Source organism: Thamnophis sirtalis, unplaced genomic scaffold, assembly GCF_051295495.1.
Source record: "Thamnophis sirtalis isolate CommonGarterSnake01/CBP01778 unplaced genomic scaffold, rThaSir2_p1.2 scaffold_10, whole genome shotgun sequence".
Lineage (NCBI taxonomy): Eukaryota > Metazoa > Chordata > Lepidosauria > Squamata > Natricidae > Thamnophis > Thamnophis sirtalis.
Window position 1 is genome coordinate 43,723,687 of NW_028261390.1, and position 19,785 is coordinate 43,743,471.

The 19,785-nt window shown below is 38.5% G+C and overlaps 1 protein-coding gene across 3 annotated transcripts in view; it reads left to right on the top strand.

Moving 5' to 3' along the window:
* SLC7A2 (solute carrier family 7 member 2) overlaps positions 1-19,785 on the top strand; it is a 44,827-nt gene that overhangs the window by 12,715 nt on the left and 12,327 nt on the right. For all 3 annotated transcript variants that reach the window (XM_014066485.2, XM_087724471.1, XM_087724470.1), the window contains exons 2-6: positions 12,072-12,459; positions 14,690-14,845; positions 15,658-15,823; positions 17,671-17,807; positions 18,078-18,300. In XM_014066485.2, coding sequence (XP_013921960.2) covers positions 12,087-12,459; positions 14,690-14,845; positions 15,658-15,823; positions 17,671-17,807; positions 18,078-18,300 — 1,055 coding nt within the window. In that variant the 5' untranslated portion in view covers positions 12,072-12,086. The remainder of the gene's footprint in view (positions 1-12,071; positions 12,460-14,689; positions 14,846-15,657; positions 15,824-17,670; positions 17,808-18,077; positions 18,301-19,785) is intronic.

Below are 19,785 nucleotides of genomic sequence, written 5' to 3' on the forward strand. Positions count from 1 at the left end.
GCACTAAATGTTCAAGCAACAATGGTGTATAAAAGATTACATGATTACTGTAAATGCTGTTTCTTCTTAGTTGATTTTTAGTATATCAGATTCTATATAACACATGATATACCTCTTTCAGAAATCATTAGCTTATTTACTGATTTTACAATGTACATTATAAATCACTGCTACTGTATTTTTAATGTTGTCCTCATGTATATGGGCATTGGGGTATATTCTTATTCAAGAGTTCTGATTTTTTTCGGTTTGTTTTAAACCTTAGCAGGAAGGCATATCCTTAGTGTGACTTAATTTTCACTTATATTGGGGGAGCTTGCTTCTACAGTATATACATCTGAATGTTGTACAGCAAATGTTGTTACATATTGGTATACTGTATTCACTGCTGTCTTCTGCCCAACCTAGCAGTTTGAAAGCACGTAAAAAATGGAAGTAGAAAAATAGGGACCATCTTTGGTGGGAAGTTAACAGAGTTCTGTGCACCTTCGGCGTTTAGTCATGTCAGCCACATGACCATGGAGAACGTCTTTGGATAGCGCTGGCTCTTTGGCTTTGAAACAGAGATGAGTACCACCCCCTTGAGTCAGAAATGACTAGCACGTATATGCAAGGGGAACCTTTACCTATTATTTACTGCTGTGGACATTTTAGTGGTACAAATAATGCTAGGTTTACCACCAAAACTGGGACCAGTGTTTATATTGCTAAGCAAGACAGTTGTTATGTGAGTTGCACCCAGTTTTATGACCTGTTTTTTATAGTTGTTAAGTGAATAATGCGGTTGTTAAGTGAATGTAGTTTCTTCCATTGACTTTGCTGTTAGAAGCTGATGAGGAAAATTGCTAAATGGCTATATGATGCTGTGATAGTACAACCATTGTAAATACATGCCAGTTGTCAAGTGCCCAAATTTTGATTACATGACTATGGGAATGCTGCTAAGGATGTAAATCACTTTTTTCAGTTCTGTTGTAATTTCGAACAGTGCTCAATGAATGTCTGTAAGTTGAGGACTACCTGAATTAGAAATTACATTGTGTTTGAAACAATCACTTTACTTTCAATACTTTAATGGTATGTTTTTATTGTATGAGATACAAAAAGGGTTTGGAAATACAATGGTTCTAGCACCATATTCTAAAATACAGTTTTGAGGTGGTAAGGGGTATTATGGATTTGACAAATCACATTAATACTCTAAGTTTGAATTATCCTTTTTGGGAAGGGACACAGAAGAGTTTTGTTGCATGTATTTCAGAAGTTGTATTCATCAGGTTCTGACCAGCTCTGGAGAACCAGTAGCGGAAGTTTCAGAGAACCGGTAAATACCACCTCTGACTGGCCCCACCCCCATCTATTCCCTGCCTCCCGAGTCCCAGCTGACCAGGAGGGAATGGGGATTTTGCAGTAACCTTCCCCTGTAGTGGGGAGGGAATGGAGATTTTACAGTATCTTTCTCCTGCTACTCCCACTAAGCCACACCCACAGAACCGGTAGTAAAAAAAATTGAATCTCACCACTGATGTATTTGTGGCAATGAAAGAGAGCAGCAAATAACTGTGCTAGTATTTTTTTTTCTTGAGAAAATTGTGGGATGAGTTGCACCAAGTGATATGGCTCATAGAAAAAAGAAAACTTTACTTATTCCACTGGCCAGTGAGGGAAACTGGAATCTGGAAGTCTTTCTTAAAGTGAGTCTGAACACCCTAGAAGTCTCCTATAGACAGTGGTTTAAACCAGGGGTCTCCAACCTTGGCAACTTTAAGCCTGCGGACCTCAACTCCCATAATTCCCCAGCTGGAGAATTATGGGAATTGAAGTCCGCAGGTTTAAAGTTGCCAAGGTTGGAGACCCCTGGTTTAAAGTCGTGAAGGTCCTTCTGGCATCCTTATATGCTGGTGTGTGCAGCTTTATCTTTCCAGGATGGTGTAAAAGAGATAATTTGAAAGACAGGGGAGGGGGGGAACCCAAGACATTGTAAGAGCAGAAGAGAAAAGCTGCAAATATGCATATCAGAAGCAGATTAGCTGAAGCTGTTAGTGAGAGGAAATACTTGTAATTTTTCCTTTTGTGTAACTACAAAGGCTATATAAAGGAGTGGACAACTTAATGGCCTAAGGCTACATGTCAAGTTCCTGATTGTCTGAGTAGCATCCTACATTCCCTTGTAACTATCTTTGCTGAAACGGGGGACACAAATCCTCACCCCACATTTAAGGAGGAAGCAGATTAAAATTCTAGTGCATATCCTACCATAAGGTTAATACTAATTTTTTTAAAGTAAGAAACCTACAAAAGCTCTCCCTATTCCAAACCAAGAAAAAAAATACTTCCATTGAGTTTGCCCTTCATTGCTTTTCTGTTGTGACCCTTGCATTTCCTAAAATGTCAAATTAACAGGAGGCTGGAGACTACTGTTTTAATGATTGGAACCAGCTTTCTAAACTTCAACTGCAAATGCTACAGCAAAAATAATGTCAGAGGTTCATGAGTTATTGGAAGAGACTGACTTTGAAACCTAAGTAACTGGGAAGATAAATAGAAATAAGTGTTGTTGACAGGTGACCTAAGTGGCTCAGTGCTTCTAATGTAGCCCAGTATAAATGTGAAGACATTCTTGAACCAGTCTGACAAGATATAAAAGTGGTGTAGATTGATTTCTTAAGGGTTTTCAAGAAGTCAACCTTCCTAGTCTACTTTACAATGAAAGTATGGAGTCCCATCCAAGTACTAACCATTCCAATCTTGCTTAGTTTCTCTGTTGTACAAAATCAGCTAGAGGCTTTCTCTTGCTAAGACCATTTTAAATATATACCAACATTTCAGGTTAAACTATGGAAAAATATCTGACTCTGACCCATGATGTATTTCCCTCTATCCCATAGCCTCTCTTCAACCTTGTACATTCTCAGCAGGCTACAATCTATTTCTTTGATATCCACAGCATGTTTAAGTTAGTCTGGTAGAAAAAAGACACACCCTCACTTACAAGCATAGAGGAATTCTGTATATGCATTAGTGCATGTGGGAATGGATCATGTATGTTGCCAAAAAGTCTATACAAACCTCATAAATCAAGTTTGACTGAAGAGACTTAGTACAATGAGATAAAGAGTGTAAAATAGGGATTGTGAAGTCTATTGTATATATTCTCCAGTAATAGTTATTTTTAAAGAAAGACATCATTGTTGTTCCAAAGGTCTGCTTTACAAACTTTATAAAGTACAGCAGGTATGATTTGCTAAGGGAGTGTCACATCTTTAAAAAAAAGAAAGCAGCAATGCTGTTGCTGATTAAGCCCAAAAATGTGATCTTGAGTTGGGATAAATTATTCACTTTATGTTGATTAATTCACAGCATGCATACTATACTATTCATGAACAGTTTTTCCAAAGGGTTCATTTCAGTGGTGGGTTTAAAAAAAAAAATTAGAACCTCTTCTGTAGGTGTGGCCTGTTTTGTGGGAGTGGCTCGGTGGTCATGTGACTTGGTGGGAGTGGCTTGGAAGTCATGTGACTGGGTGGGCATGGCCAACTTGGAAAATGTGGTGAAACTCACTTAACGACGCTCTTGCTTAGCAACCAAAATTTTGGGCTCAATTATGGTCATAAGTTTTCTTTCTTTCTCTTTCTTTTTCTTTCTCTTTCCTCCTACCTTTCTCTTTCCTTCTTTCTATTTCTCTCTCTTTTTCTTTCTATCTTTATGTCTCTTTTTTCTCTCACTCTCCTTTCATTCCTTCCTTTCTTTCTTGTGTGTATCTCTCCCACTTTCTTTCTTTTTCTCTTCCCTCCCCCCTCCTTTCTTTCTTTCTCTGTCTCTTTCTCTCTTTCTTTCTAAATCACTCTAAGGTTTGATGAAAGCAGTCACAAGTTAGGGTGAAATAAGTCTTTCTCCAAAACGTGAACCAGGATTTCAACAAAAACCTCTAGGTCAGCATCAAGCTCAGGTGTTGACTTTTATCCAGAGCATACCAGCTTCAAAAGTTTGGGACAGACCAGGTCTCTCCAGCTTAGATTTCCCAAATAGCCCTGGCATTTAGGAAACCATGGGTGTGTGCCACCTCTGAACCCTCAGCCACCCTTGATACTACAAGAAGACTTGAAGATTTGGTAGATGCTCAACTATCATGGGCTTTGGGAGAGTGGCCACCACAAGGGATGGAAGGCAAGCAAGGCTAGGAGGCATCACAAAGCTAGGATGAGGGATGTCTATTGGGATTCTTGGTCATCCAGGATGTCCCAGAAATGCTTTTTTTCCCAAGAGGCAGCTGGACTTTCTGCTTTTTCTTTGAAGACCTTTCACTTCTCCTCCAAGAAGCTTCTTCAGCTCCTCCAGAAGTTCCTCAGAGCTGAAGAAGCTTTCCTGTTCAAAGAAAAACCAGAAAGTCCAGTTGCCTCTTGGAGGAAAAAAGCCGCCTTTATGAGACAGATGAGGGCAGCTGGTCCTAGCCTGTGCTCCTCGTGTATGGGCATCCATCCAAGAAAGGACTCAACCCGGCTTCAAAAAGGGCCCATGCTGCACAGCCAGCCAATCTGCAAAAGCGTTGAGGTGGGCAGGGGGACGTGCGTTCAAGACCAGTCACGCCCAAGTTCCCCCAACGTAGTGTCCAGACATGCGGGGGGGTGTAGGTGGGTGGGCAAGGGATAAAAGTTGCGGGTATGGCATCCCCCCTCTCCCGCAAAAAGCTTCTCAGGCGGTTTCTTCAACCCTCAGCTGCGCTGTGCTTTTGCAAAACAAGCCTGCCCTCAACCAAAAGCGGGTGTGTGGGCAGCCGCCATTGCTACTCACATTGTTGCTGAGCCATGCTCATGCTGGCGATCTGGAGGGCAGGGGGAAGAAGTTTCTCTTCTGCTTTACGACTTCCTCTGTTCTTCCTTTACCCAAAGCGAGATGCAGCTAGCGGAGAAAACCCAGGGCCAAGGTGCCCCATTGTAAAGTTGAGCCCCTTTTCTGTGCCAAGCGGGAAGGGAGCCTAGGCAAAGGAGAAGGTGGAGAGCTGGGTGGAGGAAGGGGGAAACCTTAGCGAGGGCTGCCTGCCGCCAACTATAAGCCAGTTGATCAGGGTGGCATGCTGCTGCCCCTTGTGCCATGCCTTGCATGCGCCAGAGCTCCACGTGGACCTCTTATGGGCAACCTGGTTCTGGAATCCCCCCCCCAAAAAAAGACCGACCACCCATTGCTCTGGTTCTTGCAGCTTTTTCTGGAGTTTCTTTTAAAAAACGCCTCTCCAGACAATCTTGAAAACCTGCAAGGTTGCTTTGGGAGGGGGACAGACGGGCAGCATCATTTAAGTTCGTCTCGACTGTGTGGCCCAGAAGGATGTTTTCTCTGTCAGGGCACATTCCTTTGGAACAGCCTTAAGACCTGGATAGTTCTAACCCTGTTGGCCCACCTGGGATGTCTTGAAGATCTGGCTTTTCCCTCAGGCTTTGGGGCCAGAATATTATTGAAGCCTGGTGTGTATGTTTTGTTCAGTGCTGTGAGGCATCATGATGATCCTCAGTTATTTTGAATTGTGTATTGCTTTATGGCTTCTTACATAATTTATGTGCATATTTTGTTAGCTGCCCAGGGTGATTTGGTTAAAAATGGCAGACATATAAATAAGAATGAACAAATTTTTGTACATACCTGCAAATTAAATCTAGTTATATTCGAACAAAATACCCAAGGTTTCCCTGTAAGGTTACACTCATTAAGCAACTCTCTTCAATTAAATATATATAAGGATTAATTCCAGGTATGTTTGTTAACTATCTGGGTCCCTAGAAATGAGAACTTTTAAACTGTGTTTCACACCATGTATGTGTAATATGTGTAATACCTTCCTGCAAAAACTATATTCAAGATAATTCAGAGCATAAATGCATTACAATAGAAGATGTTTAAAATAATAGAAGAATCTGTATTGAATGGAAAGCATGCTGGAATGAAATGCTATGCTACATTGGAAGCATGCTGGGATAAAAATGTGAACATAATTGTGCAAGGATTTAATCTTAATGGAGGGGCAAAAACAACAGATGTTATTTTGCTACTCCCAAGATAAACATGACTGCAATGGAACATTTTGATAGTGTATGTGCAGTGGTGAGGTTGCTTTGTGACCTGCAGTCGTTTAACAACTTTGTCCACTGGAAAGGCTGTTTACTTTGTACTTAAAAGTAAATACCTAGTTAATAGATCATTTGCTTAGGTAAACTTCAGAACTGTTGAGGGGAAACCGTGTATTGAATTGCTCTGTAAAGCTGTCATTCTATACCATTTTCCTGAGAGTAATCTCTTTGCAGTTTGTGGGATTTACCTCTGAGTAGAATGCACAAGTTAAAATAAAGTCATAGAAGATAGAATCATAGGGCTGGAGGAGACCTTGGAAGTCTTCTAGTCCAACCCCCTGCTTAAGGCAGGACATCTTATATTTTCCAATATTTACTTGGAACTGTTGACTTAGGTTTTAGTTTAATGAATTTATAGCACTCAGGTTAAGTTTTTGGAACTGTCCCTGAAAATTGTGATGTTTCTTGTGACCTAGGTCTATATAAATAGCATTTATACAATAAGTTGCTCATTGAAGTATCTCCATTCATCACATGTGCTTGTTTGTTTGTTTGTTTGTTTTAAAAGGAAATGGTTGAAACCACTAGGTGTAAACAAAATAGGTAAAATTATACTGACCATAAAAGATAGTGCAGAAAGCTATATTGGATTATTAGGATGACATTTTTCAGATTATCTGCATTAGGGGTAAGCAGGGTCTGTTTAATATTGGGTGAGAGAGCATGAGGAAATGCCCAGTTGTAGATCAGAAGTTGGAAGAGCACTCTGGAAGAAGACAGTGGTAAGTAACATGTATATTATTGCCAAGCAAATGAAATGGATGTACCCATGCATCAGTCAGAAGTCAAGCTCAGTATGGAATATTTACTCTTATATGCTACCATAAAAATTTCCCCTGATCTGATGACCTTCAGAGGAGTTGGCCTAGGTTCTCATATTCTCAGTCAGTATAACAGTTGGCTACTAGGGTTCCTTTACACAAAATCTTAGTACCGAAACATCCTTATCTTGCATTCACTGTACTTATTCATTACATGGTAGTTCTTGTGTGGTCATTGAATTGCTTGTTCAAATCTCCCGAGGGCCTCATACAATTTGTAATGATGTCTTAAGGATTTCTACATGTTAAAATCATAGCCTTACTGAAAATTGGAGAAAGGGCCTAGCTGATTTTGTTTGTTCTGAAAATTGCTAAGCCATGTTAACCTGGTTGGCATTGAATGGAAGACCACCAGGAATGGCCTTCTTTGGGAATTCGGGGTGGGTGGGGATGCACAAAGCAGTGATGGGAAACCACTTCAGCATTGCTGCCAAGAAAACTACAAGATGTGTCCATGAAATCTTCAGGAACTGAGCTTGACTTCTAAGGTAGCATTGTTCATATATTGTGAAACTACAACTATAATTAGCTATAATATCTGTATTATGTGTGAGAGTTTAAGGCTGATTTTACGTTGCCTGCAATTGCACGTAGGCATCTCCGCATACCTACACTGCAAAAGTATTATTGGATAAGTATAGGTTGCAGATGGCTGCAGACTTGTCAACATCCCAATTGTATGTTGTTTGGAGATGCATATACCAGCCAATGTTGATTGATTGATCTGACTTCCGGTCCTGTGCTTTGCTGTTTGAGTGCCCCCTAGCCAGAACATTACATTTGCAAAAATATAAATGGAACATGTGGACCATTAGTGGGTTTCGGCTCCTGTTGCAACCAGTACACTGCAACGGGAGCCAGGCATGCACCATGGGCATGCGCGCTGCGCACGCATGCAAACCCACCACCTGCAATGCTCCAGATGCTCTGTGGAGTATTGCGCAGGCACCGTATGCTGTGCGCGCGTGTGCAGATGGCCCGTTTCCTTCAAATACAGGTAAGGAATGAGGGCGGGCGGGCCCTCCAAAGTACCGTTCCAGTACGGTGGCTGCTTCGTCCGGTAGGCACTGGTACGCGCAAACCAGGGCATACCGCCTGCAACCCATTACTGATGTGGACAACCATGCCTTATTAAGAGATGGATACCTTTCCTGATGTGTAGAAGTCTGCTCAACTCTTTCTTATTCTGTTTCATTAAAATAATCGGGGTTGTAGCTTTCTTTAGCATGGAAGATTGTCTTTCCCGACTAACTTGAACCTTTCTGCTTTTCTTCAAGTCTTTTCCCTGATCCCATACTTCATCAGAACTGAGATCAGGATCTGATGGCACACAGTGCAGCAACTTTTAGGATGCTAAAAAGTGATTAGTGACTAGAAAAACAATCTCTTTTTTTCTTCACCACATATAAGGGAATATCTACCTACCATATACATTTAGCATGGCATCAATATTTCAGAAATACTTCTTCCAAAATATTTTTGCGTGGAGAGTCATCATCACTCCACAGCATTGTCTCTATGGATAACAATGATCAATGACAATCTAACAATCTCAGTTGCCTCTATTAACAGATTTGTTGCTCTATAGCAAAATCCTTTACCTCTTTCTTGGTGACCCTTTATAGCAATAGAGTAAGGGATTAGCTTCCTTTTTCTGCAAATAACCATTTTGCTATCCATTTAGAAGTGAAATAGCTTTAGCAAACTTGGATGGGAAGATCTCATCTGGCCAGTTGGCCAGAAGATCTCCATCTCTAAATTAGTAATACGTAGAATATATTTATTACATCCTTACCTATACTGTAAAAATGCCAGTTATCCAAATCCATAGTAAAAAGAACAGCTCCTCAAATTTTAAAGGGATATCAAGTTAACATTTGGTAAGAGTAAACTCTTCCAAATAAAAATGTAATTAATTTAAAAATGTAATTAATTTAGAAAGAGAAGGGAGAAAAAGCCAGGATCTATTTACATGTTTGTTTAAATGACAAGGTTTTGCCTGATAGTTTAAGGTCATCAGCCAAGGACGATAATTGTAAAATCACATTATTTGTTTGATATTTTTTGAATCCTAATGTTGTTAACATTTTTCTTATAACTAGCATGGTAGTTAATAGGGGATAGTGTCATAGCATTGCATTGCTCCCCATGAGAAATTTATTTTCATGGTTTGGCACAACTGAGTATACATAAACCATTCTTTTGGTCATAATCCTAGGCTTGACTGACTTGCATAGTGTTTATAAATTTATGTGTTATGTTAATCAATATTAAACCTACAAAATTATTAGTCTGTTATTTATGGACATACATTTAACAGATGTCCAGCTTCCTTTTTTAAAGAGGAAAAGAAATTTGTGTGGTTGGTAAACGGTATAAATGAATACCATAACTTTTTTTATTTGTTTGCCAAAAAGGTGGGTAAACTCTGTATTATCCAATCACCTGTGGCTGATTTTTCTCCACCCCCTGAAGGCAAGCAGCTTCAGACAGCCTAACCTTTCGATTTTTTAAAAAGGCAGTTGTCTAAGTAAAAATTTCCTGCAGCCCGCATCTTCCTTACTCTCTCTGCTTGAGAAATACAGAACTTGAGTTAGGTAAGTAAAGGCTGGGCTCAAAATAAATCTATATTGAAACAAAATACTGGAGGTTGCTGGAGGTTCTCTTCTACTCACCCACTGAATGTGGAATGCTGGCCCCTATTAACAAATCTGTGTTTTTTTTAATGATGTTTTCTTATTAATGTAGATTAGAAATGTAACATATAGCATGTTAATATTCTAGTATTTTTGTAATGTAAACATTCAAAAGAAGCAAAAATTAATGTTTTAATCCTGGAAGTTCTCTAAATCTGCTGCAGTTAAACTTATTCAAAGAAATGATTTTAAAGTTCTGTGAAGTTTTTTTAATGTTACTTTCAATATTTTGTAAAGGAACATTTTAAGTTCACATTACGGGAGACTGACGTGATGGAGACTGTACTTCCAAGAACATTTACTTGGAAATATGTTTTACTAACCTGTGAAACTAACTGGAGATAATTTCTTTTTACAATTGCACAATAGATATTTTATAGTATCACTTAGGAAGGTCAATAGATGTGTTATAATGTACAAACAAATTTGTAATATTTTAAAAAGTCAATAGCTTAATAAATGAACTTTGTGAGTAAATTATTCATAACTTAAAATTGGGATTGGTGAGGTTGAAAGGTATGGGAAAGGAGAATGGTTAGAATTCAACTTTTTTTTTTAAAGATACAGATCGATGGATTATGGGAAGGAGAGAGTTGTTTACTAATCATACACATTTTATAGTAACACCCTTGATTCATAGAGCCATAAAACAGTCACATTATCATAACTTCCTTCCCTTGCAAAGAGTTATATGTAGAATTATGTGAGTGTTTGTACAATTAGATTTTACAATTAATATTTCCTTCCTTACTGCAGGATTGTGGGATCATTTGAGATATATAATGAAAGGGTGAGAATAAAGTATTTATTTGGGATTCTAGAAAAACCTTGCTACAAATACTATTTTTGACAGCAGGTATCTAAGATTTGGAAATAGAAAGCAACATCATTATTTAGTTTACATGTTTGGGAGTTCCATTCTAGTGAGAAAAAAGAAACAGTAGCTAAGCATTTTAAGGGCACTGGACTAGGAAGATGGAAATCTGAGTTCTGATCCAGATTTAGGGATGGAAGCCCACTTTGGGCCACTCAGTCTGTCTCATCCTCAGGAAAAAGACAGTGGCAAACTACTTTGAAAAATGTTACCTAGAAAACTTTATGGACTAATTGCCAGGAGTTAATACTCAAAGCTCCCTTCTAATTTTAGCTTGTTGTGATAACTGTGTAGATTATATAATAGCTAAACGCGATAACATGTATTTTAGTCATACTTAGATGTAAAGTTGCAATAAGCTTTAATAAGGTACAACAGAGAAAGGAATATATAAGCTATACATTTTGTAGTAGAATCATAGACTTTTCAGGTTATGATTGTGACATAAACTTTATCTCACTTAGCCACCCATTAAATGTAGTCAAATAAAGGAATCACCTGTTCTATAATCATAGAGAAATTGTAGGTAATTTCTCAATCACACTGTGATGAAAAGGAGACTGATGTGTGTGTGTCTGTGTGTATCAGAAAACATTTGTGTGCAGCACTGCATTCATCACTTTGATGAAAGGAGCAAGATCATAAAGACTCTCATGAAAACAGGAGTAATAGGGATCATTTTTCTTTGACCCCCCCCCCCCAATAATGAAAAAGAGCAGATTATATATTGAATATGACTAATCAAAATGTTGGTAATGGCTGTAGTGTGGTGCTTTAGCCTGGCCCATTTTGAAAGACCTTGGCATTATGGATTATAAATGTTTCCTCTTTCTGTACTAATTAATAACGTTTTGGTTGATGTATTTCTCTTTGTCAATGACGTATCTCCAAATGCAATTGCAAATAAAGCAGATCTTATAGCCATTTCCATATTGCTGCTTTTGGGGAGCATCTATAGATGCATACGTTGTAGGGGAGACCTGTTGGGATAGGTACAGTTGATTACTGCTTATGAAAAGGTTATGAATTAGAAAAATCACAAAAGGAGAGATTAGACTGAATGCTGATCTATCAGTTGTCTTCTTAAACTTCAACATATTAGTATTATGAAATACAACAAATGACATTTCATAATCATAATTTATGTACATTTTAAGTGGTCTGAGTAAAGGTAAGCATAATCCCTTAATTTTGTGCTATTTCTAAGTTATTGCATGTAAACTGTATTTTTTCTTAATTATATGAAACCTTTGATTGAAAGTTTTGGTTTAGCACACTTTGGACACAATGGATAAAATCTGCCTCGATATTAAATTGTTCTGCCTATAGATGTACAGAACAGTGAAACCTTATTCACCATTTCAAACTTGTACAAAATATGTCACATACTTTATGTAAAATCCTGTTTGATTTTAACAGAAATTTTGGTTTTACAGATACCCTTCTCCTCCATTAAGTCTGTTAGAACAAGGTTCACTGCATATAAATGGTTGTGCTATAATGAATTTGAAGATGATATTTTGGATTCTTTGTTTTACAGTCATCTCTCTTTCATTTTTAGGCTTTTTCATCCAACATGACTGGTGGCCCAGCCTTGTCATTTGCTCGGTGCCTGCTGAGGAGAAAAATTGTCACCGGGGACAGTCTTGAAGATTCCAAGCTATGCCGCTGTTTATCAACTGTGGATCTTATTGCTTTAGGAGTGGGAAGCACCCTGGGTGCTGGTGTTTATGTCCTTGCTGGAGAAGTTGCAAAAGCAAATTCTGGACCTAGTATTGTTCTTTCTTTCCTCATAGCTGCCCTAGCTTCTGTTATGGCTGGACTTTGTTATGCAGAATTTGGTGCTCGGGTCCCAAAGACTGGCTCAGCCTATCTATATACATATGTAACTGTTGGTGAAATCTGGGCTTTTATCACTGGCTGGAATCTCATTTTGTCCTACGTTATAGGTATGTCTGAAAGTTGTCAGGTTTATAAGGAAAGTCAACACAGCCTTTTGGCTTTGGATCCTGGCTGCTGTTGACTATTTTGGGTAAACCTCTGCTGTTTCTTTCTGATGAGAGAGCCAGAGAGAGGAAGAAGCAGAGGCAGAGCTTCTAGACATGCTTTGAAATGCATTTGACCTTTCTCTGTCAGTTGGCAATGGACAGAATGCAGCAACCAGCAATATGAGAGGGGTTTTAACTCACTATGTATTAGGATGATGACATAGAAATGATACGTGAACTAAGTAGAGAATACTTCAATCTCAAATATAGGTCTTGAATTCCAGTAGAAATTCTGGAAACCAAATACATTCAACAGGTTGACTCTCTTAGTACATAGGTTTGAATATAGCACGTAAGTTTGACATATATGATTTTTCAGGCACAGTGTGAATCAACAAATTGTGTGTATGTATGTAGGCTTTAAAGTATAAAAGTAGCAGACTGTAAAATATACCACTGTTCTTTCTAATTATTATTTGAGGCACAGCGTTCATGTATTACATGCCATGCTGAAGATGGAGTTGGGAAGCTTTTACAAAGAGTATGACACAAATCAGTAAAAATGTGGAGCTTTGCAAACTGCTTGATATATTAAATTTTTCTTTATCTTGATCAGTATCCAATCAAGCATTAATTCATCAATTTTAATTACAGACTGAACGATTATTTAATTCAGTCAGTTATTGAAGCTATTTGTTCTGGAATAGATGTGGATCATTCATTTACATCTTAGAAAAGATTCACCAATTATAGGTAGTGTGGTTAGTTCCTTTTTTCCTCCCCCTCCAAAATAGATAGAGCTTCACTTTTTGATATATATATATCATATATATATATATATATATCTATATATATCTATATATATCTATCTATATCTATCTATCTATCTATCTATCTATCTATCTATATCTATCTATCTATCTATCTATCTATCTATCTATCTATCTATCTATCTATCTATCTATCTATCTATCTATCTATATATATATATATATATATATATATATATATATATATGTTTAAAGTAAAGCTAAAATGTTTTTCCATTTAACATTACTCTTTTTTATACTTTAAATAGCACGCATTAGTTACTTGATAATTCTTCTGATAAAATAATTCTACTGATAAAAAAGACCCTATCCTGTTTGGATTAATCTTACTTCCCCAATATTTGGTCAATAAATTGCGATCTGTTAGGAAATACCTAGTTATGTAACCCAATGTGAAATATCAGAGAGGTGAAACAATGCTGTAAACTTATATTCTTTAGAGTGGGTTGTGCTTGTGTGTATATACTAAAGATAAGCAGTCTATTTCAAGTTTAAACTGATTTTTTATCAGCAGCATTTGTTTTCACTTTCAAAGTCAAAGTTATGCTTTGACTTTAAGAAGATTGCTTTGATATTCATCTGAATATATTGTATATTATAAAGTAAGATTGCTTTTTAAAAGTTGCAAGCAAGGACTATATTTATGCCCCTATCTACTAGAAAGCAGCTTTTCCTATGAAGTAAATTATTTCTATATACATTGGAGTGAATTACCTACAGGCTGCATGTAGTCCTCATAGCCCCTGTGCTATTCACCAATGAAATTTGATAGTGTAATTTGGTCTCAATATTTGACAATGACAGAATTGCAGTGTTCTACTAGAATTCATGATACATCCACGTTGTTTCCAGAATTTTGAGTTTTAATTTATTTATTTTCCCCATGACCACTTATGCAACCTTGGCCATATAAAAAATTGGGCATCTTTAAAATATGAATGAACAATTTATTCTTATTGTTTATTTGATATCATTTTAGCAAGATGGTGCAGGCATAAGTCTGAAAAGGTTTTTTTTTCAAATTAGTGTGATAACATAATTACAGGATGCCATACAACTTTAAAAGACTGTGAAGGGAGACCTGGAGGGACAGGACTAAAGCAAGTTTCTGAACTGGCAACAGAGAAAATCCCATTTTACAGCTCTTAATACTGTCAAATGGGGGAGCCAATAGCAACGCTTCATTCTCCCGCTCTGGCTGTCAAACCTTCAGCCAATCAGGGGCGAGAAGCGTCAGCAAGTTGGCGAAGCCATGGACACAACAGACTGGATGATGCTATGTAAATTGTACAGCATCTTTGTGCTATTTGCTATTGTGATCTGCCAAATATACCATATTTTTGGTTCTTTTTATCTCAAAGGTACTTCAAGTGTTGCAAGAGCATGGAGTGGAACCTTTGATGAACTTCTTGGAAAACAAATTGGTTATTTTTTCCGAACCTACTTCAGAATGAATTATTCTGGCTTAGCAGAATATCCAGATTTTTTTGCAGTTTGTCTAATATTACTTCTAGCAGGTACAGTAATTTTAATGGTCATTTTCCTTTGACAATATTCTTTGTTAAATGAAAAATGTGTTTTACAACATGTAATACTAGATTTACACAAAGTTATAGAGTAGTGTATACGAATATTGTCTGAGTTAGGTATTTGCAGTCAAAACCCTAATCAGTCCTTATTTCAAAGATATAATTACACCTGGATTATTCTTTTGAATTAAAAGTTATGTGGTTAATTTTGCTCTTAGTAGCACTTTTAGAGTAAGAGCTGTTTTAGGCCCTTTATTTGTCAATGACTGTGTTTGGGGTTTCTCCATATAATCACCAGAGGAATAATTGTACACAGACTCCTCATTTAGCAACCATAATTAGGACTGGCAACTTGGTGTTTAAGCAAAGCGGTCACTAAGTAAAACCACAGTTGTGTTTATGATCTTACTTCAGTTTTCCTTTGCTTTACAGATGTGCAAAATTCATAATGGAAAGATTGGTCATAAAGTCTTTTTTTTCCCCATCATGAATGAAAAAATGAATGATCATTATACAGGACAGTGGTTAAACAAGGTTTATTTGTATTAACTGCAACTCAAAACTCACTGTTGACTACAGTGTGAATAATGTATTATCTGCATCTGATGATACTAGTGGCCTACCTTGTTTTCCACAGTTCTTCTGGCTCAGAGGTAAAGTGGTAGTACTACAGGAAGCAGACACTATGCACATATAGGCCCAGTAGAGGCTTGCATTGTGCAGTGCATATAGATAGATATGTTATTGTATGTATGGTCAAGTATGAGATTTCGCTTATGACTAAAACATCTCTTTTATAGGACTTTTATCATTTGGAGTAAAAGAATCTGCATGGGTAAATAAAGTCTTCACCGCTGTCAACATCTTGGTTCTGCTCTTTGTTATGATTTCTGGCTTTGTGAAAGGCAACATTAATAACTGGAAGAGAACTGAAGAATTTCTAATAAACTACACTGCAGAAATAAGGTAATATGGCTTTTTCTTGTTCTATAGTCCCTTTCATCTTTTCTGTTCTGAGAGCATTTAGTGATGACACTAAACTAAGAATTAGGAACCTCTGTCCATAGCCTAGATGTAGCTCACGTAACCTCCCACCTGATACAGATGGCACACTGAAGACAGGGTGGAGGCTGTCAAATGCTATTTTTCATATTTGATGTCTGGTGACGGATAATGCAGGGAACAGGAATTGCACATAAATTAGAAGTTATGGGTCAAGGAGTTGGCTGTGATCCAATCCAATAACATTATTTCTTCTTTGACCAGACTTTCTTTGGAAGGCAGTGGTTTAATTCCGTTTTCTTTTCTAATCATCCAGAGATGACATTACTTTTTTGATGATTTTTTTAATTTGTATCATACAGAGTGGGAATTATAAAATAAAAGATAATAGTTCCTAACAAACTATAATAAGCGTGGCTTCCAGCTGACTGTGAGTGAAGGTGGAGAAATAAGGAAATCTCAGGGCTGAGAGCTAGGTTGGAAAATGTAAAGTCTCAGAAGAAGACAGTGGCAAATCATGTTCATATAATTGCCAAGAGATTACATTGACATGCCTGTGAAGTTACTGGGGTCATCCTTGAGCCAAGGAAGATTTTTTTTAATAATAACAGAACATGGGTTGTTTTGTAGGCATAATTAAATAATTAAAATCATGTTACTTTCCTGTCCCAACTTAAAAATAAAGGCAGAAATTTACATAATCTCAAATTTATTATTAGATATTTAATTCAGAAATTTACCCAAATGAAACTGTGGTTTGGTGCTTTGCTTCTAGTTTAATGGATGGGATCCCTCTCAAAAAATAAGAGGCAGGGAAATGTATTCCCATTTTCCTCACACAGCAAAATTTTGACTGAAGTTACCACCATATTAACCTGGATATGGGAAATACCCAGGACTGCAGACCAGGCAGACAATGTAACCGGGTTCGATCAGTCACTTTAGATCAGTGGTTCTCAACCTTCCCAATGCCATGACTCTTTAATACATTTCCTCATGTTGTGGTGACCCCCAACCATAAAATTGGTGTCTCAGTTCCTAAGACCATCGAAAATATGTGTTTTCCGATGGTCTTAGGCAACCCCTGTGAAAGGGCCGTTCGACCCCCCAAAGGGGTCCCGATCCACAGGTTGAGAACCACTGCTTTAGATCTTCTGCCTTTACTTGGGGAAGATACAAGCAGCACTAGTCTCTATTTCTCCTTTTTGTCATCTTATCACTGAAATGGGGAAGAAGCCTGAGGATTATAATACACTCTAAGCTTTGTAATGTAATTTTTTACATATATATGTCTTAAAATCACAGCTGTAATGAAAAATCTGCCACAGATCTGCCATCCCTTTTATGACAGTAATGTGTGGCCATCCATCTTAAGTAGGAAAGGTGTAAACTTTCAGGATTATAGAAAAAAATATTATTTTGGTGAGCACTGATATTTGGGAGGAATTGCTAGCTGCTTTATCAATAAGGTAAAATAAGCAACTGTCAGTAGATAATTTGAGTGACAAAATAAGACTTCTTAAATTGTTCATTACATGTATAAAGCAGCGTAGTTGTAAATAGTATGTCTTCTACTTCATACATTTAATTTTTATCATGAGTCTTTGTCAGTTATATAGCCTTATGAAGTGGAGTTTAAGATCTGTGAAGAAGGCAGGAAACTAATGATATTGCTGGACTAACACCATCAATCTATGTAATGCCACAACTATGGAAAGATAATAACGTTCTATATTGCTTTAGGATTGTTTGATAACGGCAATAAGTAACAAATATCTAAAATTGTTCTAAATTGTTAATTGTATATTTAGAAATCTATCATCTTCTGAGAATGTGACAAGTATATTTGGAGTTGGTGGCTTCATGCCATATGGGTTTACCGGGACGCTAGCTGGTGCTGCAACCTGCTTTTATGCTTTCATAGGATTTGATTGCATTGCAACTACTGGTAAGCTTTTAAAATTGTGATGTTTTAATAGAAATTGTTAGATAGATGTCTTATTAATCTCTACAACAGCCTTTGTTTGTGGCTGTCCTGAGAGAGATTGACTGTCCAAAAGTCAGCCAGTGAGTTTAGAGAGTAGAAATGATTTTAATTGTTCTTGTCCTGGTTATACATTCTAGATGTTTCTTATTAGCCTTTTGTCATCTGAATACTGTATCCCAACGTCTTCCTTATTTCATGTTTACTGTAGTTGCATTTATTGTGTCCTCATAGGGGAAGAAGTCAGGAATCCTCAGAGGGCCATTCCTATTGGAATTGTATCATCTCTACTTGTCTGCTTTCTGGCCTATTTTGGAGTTTCAGCTGCTTTGACTCTTATGATGCCTTACTACTTACTTGATGAAAAAAGTCCTCTCCCTGTAGCCTTTGAGTATGTTGGATGGGGCCCAGCGAAATACCTTGTAGCAGTCGGATCTCTGTGTGCTTTATCAACAAGGTAAAATAAGAAAAAATATGCAATTGTCAGTAAATACCGTATTTTTCAGAGTATAAGACGCACCAGTGTATAAGACGCACCAAGATTTTGAAGAGGCAAATTAAAAAAAAAAGTCTTTACACTCTGCAGACCTCCCGAAAATGGCCCATTTTTCATGAAAACGGGCTGTTTTTTGTCAAAAATAGGGCATACATTAAGGTGACCAGACATCCTGCTTTTGGCAGGACGGTCCCGCTTTTGAACAATTTGTCCCGCGTCCCGCGGCCTTTTAAAAAAGGCCCGATTTTTTTTTTAAGCACGAAAGGAAAAATCTGCAAAAAGTCATGGGGAGCCCCAGGGATTGTTCCTCGCAAAGCATCATGGTCGCAGAGAATGCAAATGAAGGTGCTTATCTTCCCACCCGGCTCCATGTGCTCGTATTCAAATCGGAGTCACGCTGAGTCCCATTCAGAGGGCGGAGTGACACTGTGCTTTTTTTTTTTTTTACTTGTGTTCTCACAACCATGCAAAGGTGGGTTTTGTGCTACAAGGATCTTTCTTTCTTTCCCTGTCTGCGGTTCCGATTGCAGTTGTCCTTTGCTTCGGATTAAAGCACCGTTTCTCATTCCTTGCAAAACTGGGGAAACGGCAGGGCCGCCTCCCTCCCCCCTTTCCTTGCAGCACCATCGGTTGCAAAATGTTCCTCTGATTTGGTTTATTCCCATTATAATTACTCTTCAATTGTTAATTGCCATCCTTAAGACCACCTGGAAACATCTGAGAGTTGGAACTAGCTATTACGCTGTTTGTCGCTGCTGAGGGGTTGCCGGTGGCGCTGGCTACCACTGGATGCAAGCGGAGCAGAAGCGTGAGTCGTTCACCTGGTGGCTGCCGGCGAACGGTGGGGGAAGGTGGGAGGCTTCCCAATCAGTTTTCCCCCTTCTGCATGTTGGAGCAGCGGGGAGCCTTCTCTAGGCTCTGATGAGTGAAGGTGGTTCTCAGTTAAACCAGCGGCCATTTTAAGAGTTTCGCGTGCTTTTGCCCAGCGGCTAGGGACAGGAGCGGCGGGAAGCAGTGGCCATTTTGGGCGCTCCCATTCAGAGTCGCGTGTAGCTGCGTGTGAGCAGAGGCATGAGTGGCGAGTTACAGCAGCCAAGGTAGCTGCGTCCACTGTCTCTTGCTTGGCACCGCTACAGTTGGGTGGGCCACCAGAGGACCCCAGCAGCATTGGCAGATCGCCGTCCAGGAGATCGGAGACTTGACTGGGGCGCCAGCAAGTTGCTCCTCCCGCGTCACACCAGTCGGAGGACTGTGGACGGCCTGAGGAAGGGTTCGGTCCTGCAGGCATCCCTATCCTCCACACGATCTGCGCTCGCAGCTGGCTGGCTTGTGCCCAATCCGGCCTGGTGACACAGTTTCCCTCATGATCCTCTCATCGGCTAAACCACCCTGCCAGATGGAGGTTCGGAGGTTCATGAGGCGCAGTCAGGGCCCTCAGCCAAGCGT